Below are 17,895 nucleotides of genomic sequence, written 5' to 3' on the forward strand. Positions count from 1 at the left end.
GCCCACATAGCTTTTTGTGAAAGACTTGCCATGTAATTGCTTTGTTGCATGTTTCTTTTTCTGCAGCCAACATCTTGTATATGGCCAGCCAAGAAATGATGAAGGTTGTGGAGAGAGACAGTACAACCATAAAGCAAAACTTAAAGAAGGTAACTTCTTAATTCTCAGAGTTTTCATGGGGAGCCCACATGCATGGAAAAAAGGTTATATCCTATTACATAATTGCAAAACCAGAATTTCGTTAGGATTGATTCTGATTTTATGTTAAAACCTTTCCATTGGTTTGGAGAAACCATCAAAGGATTGCAGATCATTAAAGTGTCATTAACCTACGCATTTGTAGATGTAGTATTCACCACTACCAAGTCTAGTATGTCACAGCACTCCTTCCTCCTTCTGTCCTTGCTTGTATGGTATTCTTGGTGGAGGTATGCCTGTGTTCTGGCTAAGCCTGAGACATGCAGCAAGGCCAGTAGTTAATGTGGGTTCTGATCTGACAGGCAGACAGTCAGCCAGAACATAAGTTCAGACTGATTGAGCAGATCCTCTGCTTTGCTGCTGGATAGATGAAATACAAGATGCACCTCCTGCATTGCATGGTATGCAGGTCTGCTCAAGTCGTCTAGATCACTGTGACCAAGAGTAGAATCTGATCCATGACATTTTCGACTTGAGATCACTTAATATGAAGGGATTCTGCAGGTTTTATTTTCCCATGATATCAAAACTTACAAGAGAGGAGTCAGCAAAATGTACACAGTTCAGCCATTCAACTGTATGAGGTGAGGATGAATACTGCACTGCTTGGAGACTGAAGCTACTGCTGTAAACTAAATAGTTACAAGGACCTTTCCCCCGTGGTGAACTTTCTCAACTGTACAGATTAATCATTGAAACAGGTTCTAGTACAGTTTTGGTCTACATCGATTAGCGTTCTCTCAGTCGATTCTCAGACATGTTTCTGGGGTTGACACAGGCCAGGAACTGTTCCTAATTTGAAGTTTTGATGTGGTCGCCCTGTTTTGTAGGCTGAGAGAATTTAATAGCCAGACCATTCCAGAAGGCTGATGAGCCAGAAAACTGCCACATTTAATAAAACACTATTGGTGTAGCTGCTGTGTGATTAGATAATCAATATAACATGTATTACTCTATAGTGTTCCCTTCTTTCCCTTTTGTATACTGAGACTGACTTTATACTGAAAGAATGATTCCAACTCTTTGTGCTGGCAGAGATCTTCCTTAGAGAATGTAATTCTCTAGAACAAAGGTCCAAGATTTCTATGAGATTACTTTGTGTCTTGTAAATAGATAAGGTACAAAGTTCACTTAATAAATTAATCTTTCTTTTTTTTGGCTGAGAACTGGTGTACAGTTGACATCCCACTGCCTTCTCTGCAATTTGAAAAGTATGTTCAGATGGTTCCATTCTAATTTGTTTAAAAAGAAGTCAAAATAGCACACGTGACTAAGGAGCATGACACTGCACTAGGCATTCATATTGCTTCGCATTGTTGTTGCAGAGCATTTGAAATTCTCTTGCACCTGGGGAGAAAACTCAGTGAAGAAACTGAAGGGCTCATCTTACAGAACACAAGTACTCTCATTGTCTTAAATAAAATTTTCCATGGGTTGATCCAAAGCCTAATGATCTCAAAGGGAAACTGCTAATTTTACTCACCGAATTGCATCTCTTGAGTGTTAGGGAGCAGCAAGGTCTGCCTGCTTCTTGAGAGGCTTTGTGAGTGGAGAGTGACCCTGAACCAAACGAGGTGGTCTCCCACAGAAGGGGAAGCAGAGTACAGTGATGGCAACAGAATCCATCAACTCTCCCAGGCAAAGCAGTACAATAAGGAAGAGAATCCAATCAGGAGCAAGAAGTGACAGCCACAGAGACGGGGCTATGACATGGGTCTGAAGCCTATCCAGGAGAGCTGACCAAAGACACTGGAACAGGTTGCTCAAAGAGGTGGTGGAAGCCCAGTCCCTGGAGACATTCTAGATCAGGCTGGATGTGGGTCTGAGCAACCTGATCGAGCTGTAGGTGTCCCTGATCAACGGCTTCTAAGAGACTCTTCCAGCTCAAGTAATTCTATGATTCTTTTCTATGACGGGAGGCAAGCTATGAGGTGGGAGTCATCCAGCAACAAGCTGTGTACATTATAGGTCCAGTGTCAGTAGGAGAAAGAGGCAGAGGCTAGCTCTTAGCAGAAGTAGTAGCATGGGCAAAGGCTAAAGGCCCAGAGCAAAGGCTGAGAGCTCAGGTAAAGGCTGAAGTCCCAGGGATGGTGATGGAGGTGCATAATGATGGAGAGCCTGGACCCACAGCAGGGATTGTGGGTGAAGGTCCCAGAGGAGGCTGCTGAGGACCTAGTAGCACCCTCAGGGCCCTGAAAGGGTAAGACTCTGCATAGGATTAGTCAGGGTATGAAAGTGAAGAGTTTCCAGGGTCAGACTTTGAGTGCTTGTGGAAATTATAATTAAAAGCACATGCTTAGAGTTAAGCATAAAAGCTTGGCTGAATGAGGATGATAGAGCTAACAATTCACTGTAGCTCCAGTGAATCCAGAAGTTCTGCTCAGATGCTGCAGATTACCAAAATGCTTATTTCTTGTGCTGAATGAAGGCTGGTAGCCAGCAGTAAGAGTTTGCAGGTGTCTCTGCTTCATCTGTGCTGTTGTTGACTCTGTCAGTCTAAGCACAGCCTTGGCACACAGAAGCATTTTGAAACCTGTGTTAACTTTCCTTTATTGATTCTTCTGTGTCCTCATACTTTCAAAGTGGCAAACATATTCATGTAAACAGACCGCTGAAGCGAGCTTGCAAACAGCAGGCAAACCAAAGAGAAAGCAGGTCTAAAAGGGAAGCTAAATACTTCTCTTTTTTCATTCTTCTAGCAATTTTGGGGAATGTAAAAATTAAGGAAAATTTTTTGAGTTGGCATTATGTTAAATTTGAAGTGTATTGACAATAAAATGGCCTTAACTTATGAAGGTTGGAAGTTTATAAAAACAGGAACTGTAGTCCAAGTTGCTATAGAACTGGCAAGCTGTCACTTCAAAAAAATTACACTGTTTAGTGGTCGCTGTGATCATGCTCTAAAAGCCAATCTTAACACCTGACTTTGCCAGCTGCTGTGGAATTGAAAAGTTATTTCTGGATCATATTTGCATTCTGTGATCTGAAGAAGAAAGAAGAAGAGACACTAAATTATTTCAGTCTTTCCATGTGTCTATGTTTGACTATAATTATTGCTAGGTAGGAGCCGGGAGAAATATTACCTTCAGATCCCAGATTCTAACAGTGCTAATTGCTCAGATCTGTGTTGGAAGAATAGGAGCTGGCATATTTTTGGGAAAGTTAATTAAGGTATTTCACTTATAATCTAAAAACAGATGGTATGCACATTAAATAGCAATGGAATTGTATGAAGAGGGTTGAGACCTATCTTCTGACAAAATAATATACAGTAGAGCATTTAAAATACAGGCTCTAAAGTTACATCTGGATCAAGCAGTACATGAGGGTAGGCTTCTTCCTGCACCAGCACAGAGAGTTGCGAGCAATCACAAAATCCAAACAAATAGAGCAGGGGATGCTAATGTACAATTTGCTAAGCTATGAGAACTAATTAGGTGATTATGTCTAAGCCACCAGAGCTTCTTTCTTTCACTATAATAACACCAGCTCTCTTTCCTAACAGAAACTGGAGGGAAAGATACTACTGTACTACAAGAAGTTTATTGTATTTCTTGCACAAAAGGAAGTGGGTGTAATTCAGCATTTCTAAAGAAATGAATCAGCATTGAGCGTCACTGAGGTCTTACATATAGAATAACAATTTTAAAAGAAAAAATGGTTATATTGGACATTCACTGGCGTGCTTGGGGCAATTATATATTTATAGAAGAACTCTCTACTTTTTAACTTTGCATTATGCCACATTGATTGTTTTATTTTAAGCCTCAGCTTTATTGTCTTTCATTGTGGCAGGTAAGCTGGTAATCCTGTTGTAATCAAAAAGGAATTGCATTAAGGGGTAGAACTAGGCTGCTTACAAAGGATGTTTTGTAAAAGAAAATCACCTTTTATTGTGTTTTTTTTAAAACACCTTTTATTTAAACAACTTTTATTGTGATTATTAATTGTGTGTGGTTTTTTTTAATTCATTACACTGTGTAGAATACACATTAGTCCTACTTTGAAGTGTAGGATCCATTCCAAAGCTCACCTAAATCAATGCAGAAGCTCCAATAGACTTCCAGACATGGATCTTCTGTAGTGGATCATAATTTCTTAAGACCATAAGTCATCTCCTCCAGCAACTGGAAATGATTATTATTTTGATTAGCATATTAAATGAAAAAAATGTCTGTCTGCTTCTTCAGTTTAGTCTTGACAGTGATTTGGTGGAGCAGATACATTGACTGTATAAGGAAAAGGACAAGAAACATCTGAAGCTGTGTTACAAAGATGAAAAAATGCATTGTCTGAGAAGAATGATTTTTAATCATGGGAAAAAAAATATACTGGACATGTAGGGACACATTAATATTTTCACTCACATTGAGGAAGTTTGTGTTGTGGGTGGCTTATAACTTAGCTTGTAGATGTTTAGGTGGGGAAGAAATTATCATTTGAAAAATAAAGGAATGAAGTGCATATTTACCATTTCCCGCATATCTCTGTGGTGAATTTAGAATTCAAAGTAATGCAAGTTTATATCTCATCAGCCATACCGTAAAGAAAGTGTTGTCCAAGAGTATGAACTAAGCTGATACTGATACACAGATATTTGAAGTAAAAATAGCAAAAAATGAGATATTTTCTTTCCACAGAAATGTGAAGTGTTGCATTTTTCTTTTGGAAAACTGTATTAAGTAAAATTTTAAAACCTGAGCAACCAAGAACTATTTTGACGCCTGAAGCATTTGGTTTGATGTTGCCCAGTGTTTTTGTTCAGGTTTCAGTAGGCATCCATGGGAGTTTAGTAATTACTCCCAGTGAGAGAAGCACGATCTGAAGATAAGCGGTTAAAAGAATACTACAAATATTTTGCCTGCCCGCAGCTTCAGTGAGTTGCTTGCCTACATTTGTGAAAAACCTTCCAGACGCTTTTTTTGAATAGGTGCAAAGTGCTCTCCTGAGCCAAGAACACCTCTTTTTTTGGCCGGACTCACATCCTCTTTGGCCTGCACTCCCTGGAGGTGCAGAGTTGAAGCTGAGGAAGTTACACAAGTGCTCGGGGATTTTGGTGCCTGTGTCATTTAGCCACAAAAACAGCCTTCCCTTTGAAGCACCCAGAATGCCTGATCAGGGATCAACACTTTCTCTCCTCAATGGAAAAGGATCTCAAGAAGCTTAGTGGGCCACAGTGTAGTTTTCTGTGATATTTTTTGTGTAGCTGAACTCCTCTTAGCATCATTCTTGCTGTGTGGTATTCCAATAAAAAGGCAGTGACATGGACTTCCAGGATTTTGTAGTGTGATGGGATGGGCGTAAAGTGTGTGCTCCACAAAACTATCAAAGACAGCAACATTTCCACAGCCTTCTGAAGAGTATCTAAAAAGAAGTTACCATCTGACTGGTACGACCATTGAATTGAATTGCCTGAGTTGGAAGGGACTTTTAAAGGCCATCTGGTCCAATTCTTCTGCAATGAACAGGGACACCTACAGCTACATCAAGGTGCTCAGAGCCCCATCCAGCCTGACCTTGAGTGTCTCCAGGGACAGATTATCCACCGCCTCTCTGGGCAGCCTTAAACACCAAGGAGATACTTACCATCCCTCGCTGTGTCACAAAGCTCATTTCACAGAAGTGAACAAATTTGTCATTTGTGGCCCATTGCTGATCCTGTTGTTGCAAGAGAGATCTGACTGAGTCTTTTGAGATAAAGTTCCCAGAATGTAGGTAGCATCAGGCTTTATTACAGTAAATACGGTTGGAAGAATCTGGCCCAGCAGTAGTATTGCTCAAATAATGGTTTCAGGTATGTTTGTTTTTATTTTCATAGCTATACAGCCTTGACTTCTGAGATATTCATGTTGCATCTAAATATATACCCTTGGAAGGTTTCTAAGTCTTTAAAAGTAACACGGTATAAAAAAGTTAATCAGCCTGGTTTGTCGGTAAGGCTCATGCATCCTTCTTACGGTATACCGTAACGGTATACCGTTGCATTGAGTTTGGCCTTTGTTGTCTGTAAAAAAGTGGAAATAGAATTGGCTTGCTTGATCTCTTAGGCCTACATGCAGAGCTGGCAGTAACATTGCTAACAGAAGTTATGGAGGTAGCCAAACAGAGGAACCCTGTCCATTTCCTCAGTTTACTGAATTTCCAGTTGGCACTGACAAAAGCATGAGAGGAAGGAGGCTGTGCTCTGTCCATTTGATATAACACCATACATGACACGAGGAGATGATTAACATGTAGTCGTGCAAAGTAGCTGCTCCTCCTGGCTGTGTCTAACGCCTTGCATCTTCATTTCAATGAAAGCAAAATGTTTATCCACTACTTTCGCAGTGAGGAAGATGGTTTTGTTTGTTACTTATGTTAGTCTAGCAAAACTGGGCATATTCCTTATGTTAAATAAAATCACCACCAATGCTGGATCTCCATTACACCTTTGCTACAGACCCTACAGGTTAGGATGTAAAAATTGCATTATGTACCCCAGATTGTCAGCTTCTTCTTCTTAAAGTGCTCCACCAGAAGTTTGGCTTCACACAGTGCTTGGAAAGTTGATAAATCCCAGTTGTGGTTAAACAAGCCAAGAAGCAAGTTCCAAAGACCTTGCTGTCAAACCAACTGATCTCAACCATGGCAGGATCATGAGGGGAGAGAGATGGTGTCTTGGGGAACAAGATCCCAAGACATTTAGGTCCTCCTGGGGCAACTGAATTCCTCCCAGAAACTGATCAATAAAGCCAAAGCACAACTGAAGCAAGTCCAGAAACAAAAGAAAACCAAAAACCCCAACATGTCCAAATCAGTGTGTCCCAGTGTCACTTAACACTACTCTTTTGGCAGGATAAAGTGGAGGCACTGTCATAAGTCTGGAGAAGCTACGTCATTTTTTAAAAATCTTGATTGAATCTACAGTTAATTCAGAACTAATGCCTTTTAAACTAGTTTTAATCCAAGAGCAAATGAAACTATTACTTCAGAGAGATGTCACCAGGGAGAAGTTAGTGCCTCATCGAGAATGCATGTGAGAGTGACACTGATAACAATTACTGCCTCTGACACAAGGATTTCAGCAAGGACACTGGTCCGGTCTTGTTTGCCGTTGCACATGTGCCGTCAGTTCATATCCACAGAGATCAGTCCTTTGCTCTTTGCCATCAGCTGAAGTGGTGCCCGCTGAAGTAATAAGATCCTAATGCTGTTATAATGTCAGTGTACAACAATGTTACCGAATTCCAGAGAGATAGAGGAAACTCAATTAATATTTTTTAGCTTTTTGGATTTCTTTTTCAGCATTGACCTATGATGGCCACAGAAGAGGCATAAAAAAATCTCTCTGTAATTTATACTTCTGTGAACTGTCATGCGTACTAAAACAAGTGCCAATGGAGTCAACTGCAGGAAATCTTTATTATTTTCTTAGAAACTCTTTAAAATGTAAACATCCTGTTGATACGAATCTCAGATTCTTCTGATGTTTACTTAGCAGCTGCCGTCATTGTGCAGTGTCTGAATACACACACCATATTACATGGTACACAACCAACAGAGCCGTATTCTGGCTCGTGTTTTATTTTACAGAAGCAAAGTCTGAACAATTGAATTGTAAAACGACTTACAAGAGGTCTGCTGTTACTTCAAACTGTTTGAAATTGCCAACCTATCTAAAACACACTGTTGCAATCACAAAGGTAATGCACATCCCCTTTACTCTGCCCCGATAGTCAGATCTGATGGCAGAAGAGTTAAAAAACACAAATATTAAAAACTTCAAGCACAGCTGAAAAATAGAACCTTCCATTTATTGTTTTGTAAATCTGATTATTTTTAAGCTACTTGCATTATTTTGGGGACCTGACTCACCATTTCTGAATGCTTAGGTTGGCAACAGTATTTCATTGCTGGTTCAGTGGTTGTGCTGACTCAGGATGTCTTTACAGCCACGCACAGTCCACAGGAAAATATGTACTTTACAGATCCATGCAAATCATATACTGCACGCCAGTGTTTCCTATTGTTAATGAAGATTCCATGTGCCTCTGGTTACACATGGCTCATTAATTATGTCTGCCTATGTGCTGCGGTAGCAAAGCTACCGATGTTAAAATGAAGATGAGAACGTTTGAGTTCTGAATACTTTGGTATAAATATGTCGAAAACGAATATCCCGTAATATATTAGGAAAACAGGTAACATCCTAACATCAATCCTGTGTCTGTGTGTGGTGTTGGCAAAGGCAAGGAACAGAGATTTTGTCATTCAGAAGGAAACCCAGCAGTGCCACAAATGATGATGAAGTACTGTCAGTTTTCATAGGCTCTTTACTCTATTTTCTATCACTGAAAATTTCCACTTTAAATACAATCCTACTGTTAGACCTTATAGAATAATCTATTCATAGGAAAGCATTTTGAAGACAATTCTGAATGCTGTTGGCAGCTTCTAATTAAGAAACAGTTATGTTTAAGTTGTGGATTTGCAGACATAAACACATTGGCACACAAAACACGCGCGCCAACATCGGTGCAAAAAATAAGGGAGCAGAGGTTCTAGACTGATTTTAAAAAGTGGAGAATTCATGGGAAAGAAGTGTTGGAATTGTGACTCAGATGGGATGAAGAGATAAGACTATAGTTTGAACTTGCAGGGCGAGAAATTGAGACTAGAATAAGAAGCAGAAGTAGTAAAAATTGGAAACAATATGGTGAGGAGGCTAAAACAATGAGATAGCAATGAGGAGACTGAGACCAGAAAGGTTGGATGGGAAAGACAGAAGTCACACATGGGAAGACTGGAACTGGACAAGGCCTGTAGCTGGTAAATATACTGGCCATTTTTGCTAAGTGGAACCTTAGTTTCTGAAGTCTTAAAGCTCCTGTTCACAGCAGGTACCTTGGGCGATGCCTTAAATCAGGAGCAGCACAATAAAGGAGAATTTAAGAACAAAATAGTAGGTTGTGAGATGCTGATGTAGGCATTTCAGAGGATTATTATTTTAACCAACAGTTGCCTGTTCCCATGGATTGAATGCTCATTAGTGAATGGAGCTCAAACTGGATCCTGATGAGCATCCTTTGACTTAGTTTCTCCTAAAAGAATAATGTTATGCACACTGGAAAATGAGCTCCTAAACGTTGAACACTGTACATTCAAATTAATGTATGTAATCTGACATTAATCTCTGTGGTCTTCATCAGCAGAATGGAGATAAAAATGGCCAGTAAGGCGTTGCAGAAATAAATTAACAAATGTGAGCATGCAAAAACCGTCATGCTGCATGCTGGAGGAATGAACATAAGAAAATAAATTCTGCCTGTAAACCATGAAATATGCGGTAAATAAATACTGAGACCACACACAGAATTTAAAAAGAAAAATACTATCAAATAGCAGTTCATCAGCTGAATGTCATCCTGTCAGTGGATTGAATGAGTCAAGGATCCTTTGGATCATACAGTAAAAGATTAAACCATAATGCAAATATACTAGAGGCAAGCTAAGAATGCACATAAATCTTTTGTTTAAGCATTTCCAAATCTGTGAGTTCTCAAGGTTACAACCCTATCTGGAGAACAGCCCATTTCTCTGTTCACATAGACTAAGCCAAGTACTTTATCCACCTATGTAAGTGTAAATGACTTTTCATCTTTTTTTCTAAATAATCATGTGATGAGATTCTAGGAGTACTCCATCAAAATGCCTGATGGTTTCAAGGAGAACTCCAATAAACTGGAATTGCTCCATTGCTTTTCTTGTCAGTTTCATATTCTTTAATTTTGTATCTGCTGGTAATGGAGTCCAGAGTTGAACATAACTTGGTCAGATGTTTGGCTTTCAGAAAATTTGAATGCAGCTGGCCATTTCGCATTGGCTTTTCTGAAGAATTTTTGCCAATGTGACATCCTGTGATTTATGAATAGTTACCACTGAAAGCAAGATCAAAGGAGAATTTCTGCTAAAACAAGTGACATACCTTGTTTTGAGCAATTACTTAGTGACAAAACCAGTGATGTTTGCTGACAAGGGATGGTTTATGTTTTATGCACGTATACTTGGAAGTATAACTTGGGTTAGTGTCTATGTAACCGAGATATTCTATTTTGGATACAGTCGGTAGTAATGTCTGAGATTTGGGCAGGCTTCAGTAAGAGAAAAGCAAGACAAAAACTTGTAACATTTTGTGAAATGCAGTCTGGGCTCTTAGCCCACCTCTACCCCAGTGGGCCAGTAGGGTGCATTTGCTTCTATTTCACGTGGCTACAAAAATAATGGAACTGAAGATTTCTGTGATTAAAGGAAAATGTCTTGTCCTTTAATTTATGTTAGTGTTGCTCAATTATTCACTGAAGTACTGAAATGAAATGTGAAACAAATGAGTGTAGTGGAACTGGACCAAGCTGTGTGTGTGACGGGTTGAGCAATCAACATCCTTCTGGTACCTGCAGTCAAGAATTTTAGTATAAAGAATCCTCATCATTAATCTTGTTCTTGTATAGGTTTGAATGAGTAGGATTTTACTCACTCCTGGACAACCACTCTCCCTTGATTTACTTTATTGAAATCGAAAATACAGCGATAGCATACAAAGTTGAGGGGGAAAATGATGACTTGTTGTTAACCAAATTTATTGGAGTAAGTTCAAAACAAAATGGTATTTGATAGGATTATAGCTCCACATTCTTTCATGAAAGAAAATGGCTCATCAATCTGAAGGAACCTGTCTGTGCTTTACACAGTGCAGTATTTTAGAAAAATAAAATGCTCCAAGCAAAAAAGTCTTGCTTCTGAGAATGACCCAGATGATCTCTAGAGGTCCTTTCCTATCCAGACCCTTCTATGACTGAGATAGTTGCCATTACTGTGACGTGACTGAGTGATGCACCTCTAGTTTTTGTCTAGCACTGACACTAAGAAAACATGTTCCACCACCTAATTCCCTAATCAGGCAGATGTTTTGAGACCACATCCAACATGCCAATAAGAACGAGCTACACAGATGTGAAGGAACCTCTTGCTTTCACTTTGTTCATACTCAGAAAGAAAGAAATAAACATGGTGGTTAGTCCACTCAGCTGGGTATGGCCTCAATTTTGTTATATAACTAAGAAGTTAGAAGGCTATTATAGAAAACAAATAGCAAATAGCTAGTGAAAATACAATAGCATATCTGTGGAGAGGTGAAGGTGATGAACAGGAAGATACTTAGTCCATGGCAACAAGTTTCTCAGAACAGCTGGACCTTTGTCAACAGATCTCTGTTTTTGGAAGCCCGTTTAATTGACTGGACTGTAATTGTAGACTTCAAAATAAGCAAGAGTTACCAATCTGCTATTTCTCACAGTATGTGTTGGGTTGTGAAGTGTCACTTCTTTCCAAATAATTCACTGCTCTTTGCTTGGGTATTTGTTGCTTCATCAGTAACTTTGTTAATTAATGGTTTGATATGCTTTGATTTCTAGCTGATTTTTTACTATGGAACTGGAGACAGCTGGTGTCCACAGAACTACTACGATGAGATCAAAATGGATTTTCCAGATGGGGACATTCGACTTTGTGAGAAAGGGCTCCGCCATGCGTTCGTGCTGGATGCCAGCAAGGAGATGGCTGCTATGATTACAGACTGGTTACGGGATGATCTGACCAAATTATAAACAATGATTCAGTGATTAACAAGAAAACGATGTAATTATTTTGTGAACGTGTAATTTTTTGTGAGAGAGTCTGTCCTATCTTTTTTTTTTTTTCTGTTTACTACAGATTATGGCTTGTTTTCTACTGAGAAGTTTTAGAGAAAGTTAAAGAGAGACTGGCTGGTCCAAAATATAGTTTTATCGATTTAATGGTGATGTACTTTGATCCTGTGTCTTCAGCACTCTGAAAGACTTGGAAAAGTGTGGGGTATTTATTGTTTCCTAGCACTCTAGACAACACTGATACTAGATTGACTGACTAGAAGTGCAGTTACTGCCACCTCAGCTGCTTGCTGAAGAGACATCAGGGCTGGATTTAGGGCAGCCCGGTTGGTCTGGTTTAGAAAGAAATACCAGGCTACTCCATATGGATAAAAATTCCCCTGTGGGAACTGATCCTGGTATGCTCTGAAAGGTCTGACCCTCTCCACCCATTTCATCTCTGTGTATCCTTGGCACAGTAGTGAGTGCAAGAGTAATAGACAGCCAGAACAGCCCAAGGCCCAGCGTTATCTCCTTCGGGTGGGATAGGGCTGTTGGCTTCAGAGATCAGGCTGAGGTCAGGCTTTTTATGAGGGAGATGTGAAGATGAGGTGAAGACAAGATCCTCCAAATCTCAGATGGGGCTCAGAGTGCCTCCAGATCTCCATGGTGCGTTAAATATAACGTAAGGTAAGTGTGGCCTCTCAGCTGGGGAATATATTTGGAGCCTTTGGTTCAAATTTTCTGGTTGTAAAGAAAGTAAAGGAGCCTTGTCACAGGTGCCAGTGTTACGAGTTTGAAGTGGATTCAGAATCCATGTGTAACTACTTGTAAGTGTCCTAGCTCTCTGAGCTGTCCTTTTCATAATGAAGCCTGTGGGAATGGTGTTTGCTCAGCAACTTTGAAGAATTAAATCACTTTTGATGCATGTCTGAATTTCAGTTCTTTGCTCCAAGGACTGAAGCATGAATTTTTTCTGCCAAGCCACAGATTAGATAAGTGAGAAAATGGCTGTTCTGCCATCATTGCACCCATGAAAGTGCATGAAATATTAGTATGTAGGACCAGGTCCCATCTGTAGTACACTGATGACAAGTATTCTGTTCCTCACATTTCTTCATCCCCCTCCTTTACAGATAGGGGAAAAAAAAAATGCAGAAACATTCTATGAGCTGTGATAATACAAGTTGTGATAATACAAGAGGTTAAAGCCTAATGCTAGAAATGAAAGCAACATAAGTAAGGAGAACAGAGCCAAGTGCAATCAGGAAAGGATTTCTACCTGTGAACCTGTGAAACAGTCCCTGTAGAGTAGAGACATTTATAAAGAAATAAATAAATAGAAACACTATAGAACATAGTGACAGGAAGTCTTGTCCTAGCAACCAAATGAATTTACATGATGCATTAAGTATCTACCTTGCACAAGCAATTAGCAGTATTAATGTGGTACTACTGAGAACGGTGCTAGAGAGCATTCTCTGATGCTGTAGGACTGAGTGATTAACTCCTTGGTTATCTTACACAATCGTATGCACATCATCCACTTCTCTCTAGATCCCACTTAACTCTTTTACTGTTATTTAGAGCAATGTGTAGAATTCAGTTTCTGGATATTGTGGACCAATTCTCAAACCTGCTGACAGCCAGTGGATTTAAGTGCCCTTTTTTGCAGTTTGCCTTTGGAGACTAGCCAGTGGCTTTTCAGACTACACTGCCACATAACAAAACAGACAGTGATGTTTGGGACAGAAGTGCTGAAACCTCTATCAGATGTGTCCAAAGTGAAGAATCTGTGCCTGTGCAACTGATTCGGGTTAGCAGGGAGCCCTGGGACTTTCCTTCTTTCCTCAGGGCTCTAATCAGTGATGATTGAAACAATTCCTGTGCTCGCTTTGGAAATCCACAGTTCTGTGTGTCTGTGTGTCCGTCTGTCTGGTCTAGCAGCCCCCAGGTGTTGGCATGCAGTTCTGTTGGGCATCCTTCTTACTGACAGATGCAAAGTGCATTGGCTGGCCTGGGCGTTCCCTGTTAGCAGAGTGAGGATGTGTGTTTGCATCTGTGTGTGTACGTAAGCATCTATGTATACATGTTTATACACACACGTAATGCGCGTGTGTAGGTTAGCAACGTAAAGAATGCAGTCAGTTTGGTCGGTTTGGTTTACACACTGATACTGCTGGAGAAAACATTTGTTCTTTGCAATGCGTGGAATCGGGAATTGAGCACGGAATCAGTCTGTAAAAATTCAGCTGTTGTAGTGGAGGACAGAAAAAATCTTGCATTAACCAAAGATGACAAGCAGCTATTACAGCCCGGGAACTGAAGCACCTATCAGAGGCAGTTGTTTACAGTGCATTATTCGTATACTTTGTATGAGCAATTAATTTAGCAATACTTGTACTTGTGTGTTCCTTTTATACAAACGCTAATCTGTTATAAATCCTACTGACTGCATTAAGACCTAAACTGAGATGAGACCTGGTCAGTGGTGACCAGATCAACTGCAGGATGATGCCTTACAATTTTCTTAAATGAATTTTCTCTAAGATGATTGAAACCATAGTGATCCAATTGCGTCCTTCCTCCTTGAAGCTGTTACTGTAAGGCAAAGAAAATTTGCTACTCTGTTCATTGCAAAAAAAAAAAAAAGCATGGATCTGATTGTCACAGCTGTGTTTCCTAAGAGCAGTAGATCTCACACGATGGGAATCCAGTGGTGTTTGCCATGGCCCGAGGCAAAGAGTGTCAGAAGTGCTTGTGGTCCAAATGCTCCAACTTGCCATGAAAACCCGGTGTAATCTGCCTGTCTTAGACTATTTTAGAATTACTGGGAATCCTATCACAAATGCATTGACCGTATGCAGTAGCATCTGATCTGTGTCGTTCACACTTTTGTGCTTTGTCACCACGTGAGTAAACCTGCTAGCTGCAGTGACTTGGACTCATGCTTGTGTTTTGCAAATCGATACCTTTTATGATAAGTACACAAATCCAGTAACTAAAATAAAGACATTTGTTGTAAAATGGAATTCAAGTCTTTAATAACTTTATCACCCTCACCTTTAATAACTTTAGCACCCATTTATCACCCTCATTACTTTTACAAAAATGCAATTTAGAAAAATGCTTGCCTAAGTCCAAATTTCACCTGCCATTTAGATATCTAAACTCACAAGAAGTCTGTGGTAGAAACTTGACACACTGAAGCATTTTTATCCAGAGCCACTCCAAAACAATCAGTTTCCTCTTGCTCCCTCCATTCAATGTTTGCTGCTCCGAGCTATAGTGCCTGCAGGCCAGGCAGGGCTGTCCCTCTGGGAGGGTGAGTGCTTTCCCCTGTTTATGGTGTAGAATTTGGAGCTGGACTCCAAGCTCAACATGAGTTTCTTGCTACACAGGAGACGCTGCATACATGAGCCGCAGCGATCATCTCTTTTCTGCAGTTAAGTCATGCATGTGTTGGTTTTACAGACCATGTGTTTGTATGTGCACCCACTCCCCTACCCCCAACCCTGTACTTGGTCTAGCTAATGGCCAGACACACGTTGCTCCATGTCACAGCTCACACTCCCAACCGCAGTACATTGCTGAGGTTCATTGCTTACAGGTAAACGTTCTCTTTTCTGGCACCTCTACAAAATAAAAATCTTGAGAGCATTTAGAAGTGACCAGGAGCCGTATACAAACAGATTTCTGAAACAGCTGAGAGGGTTTATTGCAAGCAAAAGATTGTATCAGAAATACAACCCAGCTGCCAGGAGCAGTCATTTGCTTGGTAGCATCACACAGAAGTTACGAAACAATACACATGCTCAGATGGCATAGGCAGGGGGACATCTAATTGGAGACTGTTTTCAAGTGCTTATGCTGATAGTAAATGGGCTCGGTTTTTCCATTCCACGTATTGCAGGAACATGCAGTTGTGTTGTGGTTTCTTAGCAGTTTGCAGTAGCTAATGAAACGCAGAGTGTTGTCTAAGGCATCTGACTCATCCTGCAGTGCAGTGTTTGCCAGTCCGATACTGGAGATTTTTGGCCATCCCATTTGAAGCAACTGACATTGGAAGAGGCAGCAGGGGAGTGCCCCTCCTTTCCCTTGCTGATGAGTACTTGATCAAACTCACTTTAACACAATCTGTCCCCAGCTCTAAAATACCATGTTTCATTTATTAGGTGAAATGACAGAATGGTGGAGTTTGGAGGAGACCTTAAAGCCCACCCAGTTCCAACCCCTTCCATGGGCTGCTTGCTGCCCAACAGCTCAGGCTGCCCAGGGCCTTATCCAACCTGGCCTTGGGCACCTCCAGGGATGGGGCACCCATAGCTCTCTGGACAGCTGTTCCAGTGCATCACCATCCTCTGAGTAAATCCTTCTGTATGAAGACCAGGTGGCTTGGAATTGGGAAAAACATTGACAGAATATGTTTTGAAGTGTTAAGATCATCTGCTCTCATCATAGAGGTGTACTGCAAATAATTACATGAGGGTGCAATAAGCAGACTCCTTCCAGGGAGACCTCATTGTGGCCTTCCAGCACTTGAAGGGAGCATATGAACAGAAAAGGGAACGGCTGTTTAAGAGGATGGATAATGATAGAACAAGAGGGAATGGTCTTAAACAGAGACAGGGGAGGTTTAGGTTGGATATTAGGAGGAAGTTTTTCACACAGAGGGTGGTGAGGCACAGGAACAGGTTGCCCAAGGAGGCTGTGGATGCCCCATCCCTGGAGGCATTCAAGGCCAGGCTGGATGTGGCTCTGGGCAGCCTGGTCTGCTGGTTGGTGACCCTGCACGCAGCAGGGAGGTTGAAACTGGATGAGCATTGTGGTCCTTTTCAACCCAGGCCATTCTATGATTCTATGATTCCATGACTCGTGCCTGGTGTGTCACCCCGTGCACCCCTGGAGCACCTCTCTCTCCAGCTGAGCCATCTGTCTGTGAAGGGAAAGCCTGGGAAATACCACCACTGTAGTAATTAACTCCAGAGTCCTTCAGACAAACCTCCATCATCAGTTCTCCACATATTTCCTTCTGGTTTTGGGAAGAGGTTTTGGCTGAAACCTATACCTGGTGCCGTGAAGACTTCTTCCACACTTCCAAGTGTGTCTTACTCCAAATCTACAACTACTGTGTGATTTGTACTGGGATTAGTCTTAACCCTGTCACATTCATTCACTGTTGATGGCAATGTCCATTGCAGGAGCCATGCTAACGAAGCTCAGCCTGAAACTAGGTGCCATTGCACCTAGAAAGTCCTTGTGAATGAAAGTGGATGAGAAAAAAGGCACATAGTTATTCATAGCCCCTCCCTCAATGTGCTTCACACAGAGACAACCCAATCTTACAGATGCCTTGTGTCCTGGATGTCCCATAACTTTTGAAGTTCACTTAAGTATGCAGAAGGTTTTCATATCCCATTGAGATTTATTAAGCTTTTAAATTATATATATATATATATTTGAAAGATTGACTGAAAGAAACAGGAGAGTGAGAGAAAAACAAAACATATATTTAATTAGAAGCTGTATAATAAAAATACTATTTTAGTAATATCTAATCTCTAGAGCAGTAGACATGTATCATGCATACCAGGGATATCTAAGTGGAATTAAAATATTCTTCTACTGCATTTTCCCCGAACTTTTTCATTCCCCGAGTTTTTAAATGCAACATTTCATCCTCGTTTCCCAGAGGGATGTTTTCACCAGGTGTGAGTAAACTGGGTACATCCCTTCCCTTAGGAAGGCCATCGCCTTGGACTCCCTCTGCACCTGTCGGGGCAGAGACCTGGGCTCAAGTCAAACCCATCCAAAGGGTTTTGTATGGTCACAAGCACAGTGTGAGCAGGGGAGATTCTTCCAGTTGTCATATTTACCCCTTCAACTTAGTGTTCCTTAGCTCCTACATTTTTGTGTTCAGGTTAATGGAGAGCACTCTGCTTGGTTGTCTGGAGCTGGGTTGCTCCTGACCAAGGCAGGAGAAGTATTTTCAAACACACAGGGAAGAAAAGGGATGCACCTCTTCTGATGAGAA

The 17,895-nt window shown here is 40.8% G+C and overlaps 1 protein-coding gene across 5 annotated transcripts in view; it reads left to right on the forward strand.

The window, feature by feature from the left end:
* Positions 1–14,893, forward strand: part of LDAH (lipid droplet associated hydrolase) — a 107,448-nt gene extending 92,555 nt beyond the window's left edge. For 3 of the 5 annotated variants that reach the window (XM_052688855.1, XM_052688836.1, XM_052688846.1), the window contains 2 exons: positions 67–149; positions 11,649–14,893. In XM_052688855.1, the coding sequence (XP_052544815.1) occupies positions 67–149; positions 11,649–11,840 (275 nt within the window). In that variant the 3' untranslated portion in view covers positions 11,841–14,893. Of the gene's footprint in view, positions 1–66; positions 150–1,523; positions 1,637–11,648 lie in introns of those variants that run through there. The other 2 variants (XM_052688865.1, XM_052688875.1) reach the window with 2 other exon arrangements.
* The last annotated feature ends 3,002 nt before the right edge of the window (positions 14,894–17,895 follow it).

Source organism: Tympanuchus pallidicinctus, unplaced genomic scaffold (assembly GCF_026119805.1).
Source record: "Tympanuchus pallidicinctus isolate F22 unplaced genomic scaffold, pur_lepc_1.0 scaffold1, whole genome shotgun sequence".
Classification (NCBI taxonomy): domain Eukaryota; kingdom Metazoa; phylum Chordata; class Aves; order Galliformes; family Phasianidae; genus Tympanuchus; species Tympanuchus pallidicinctus.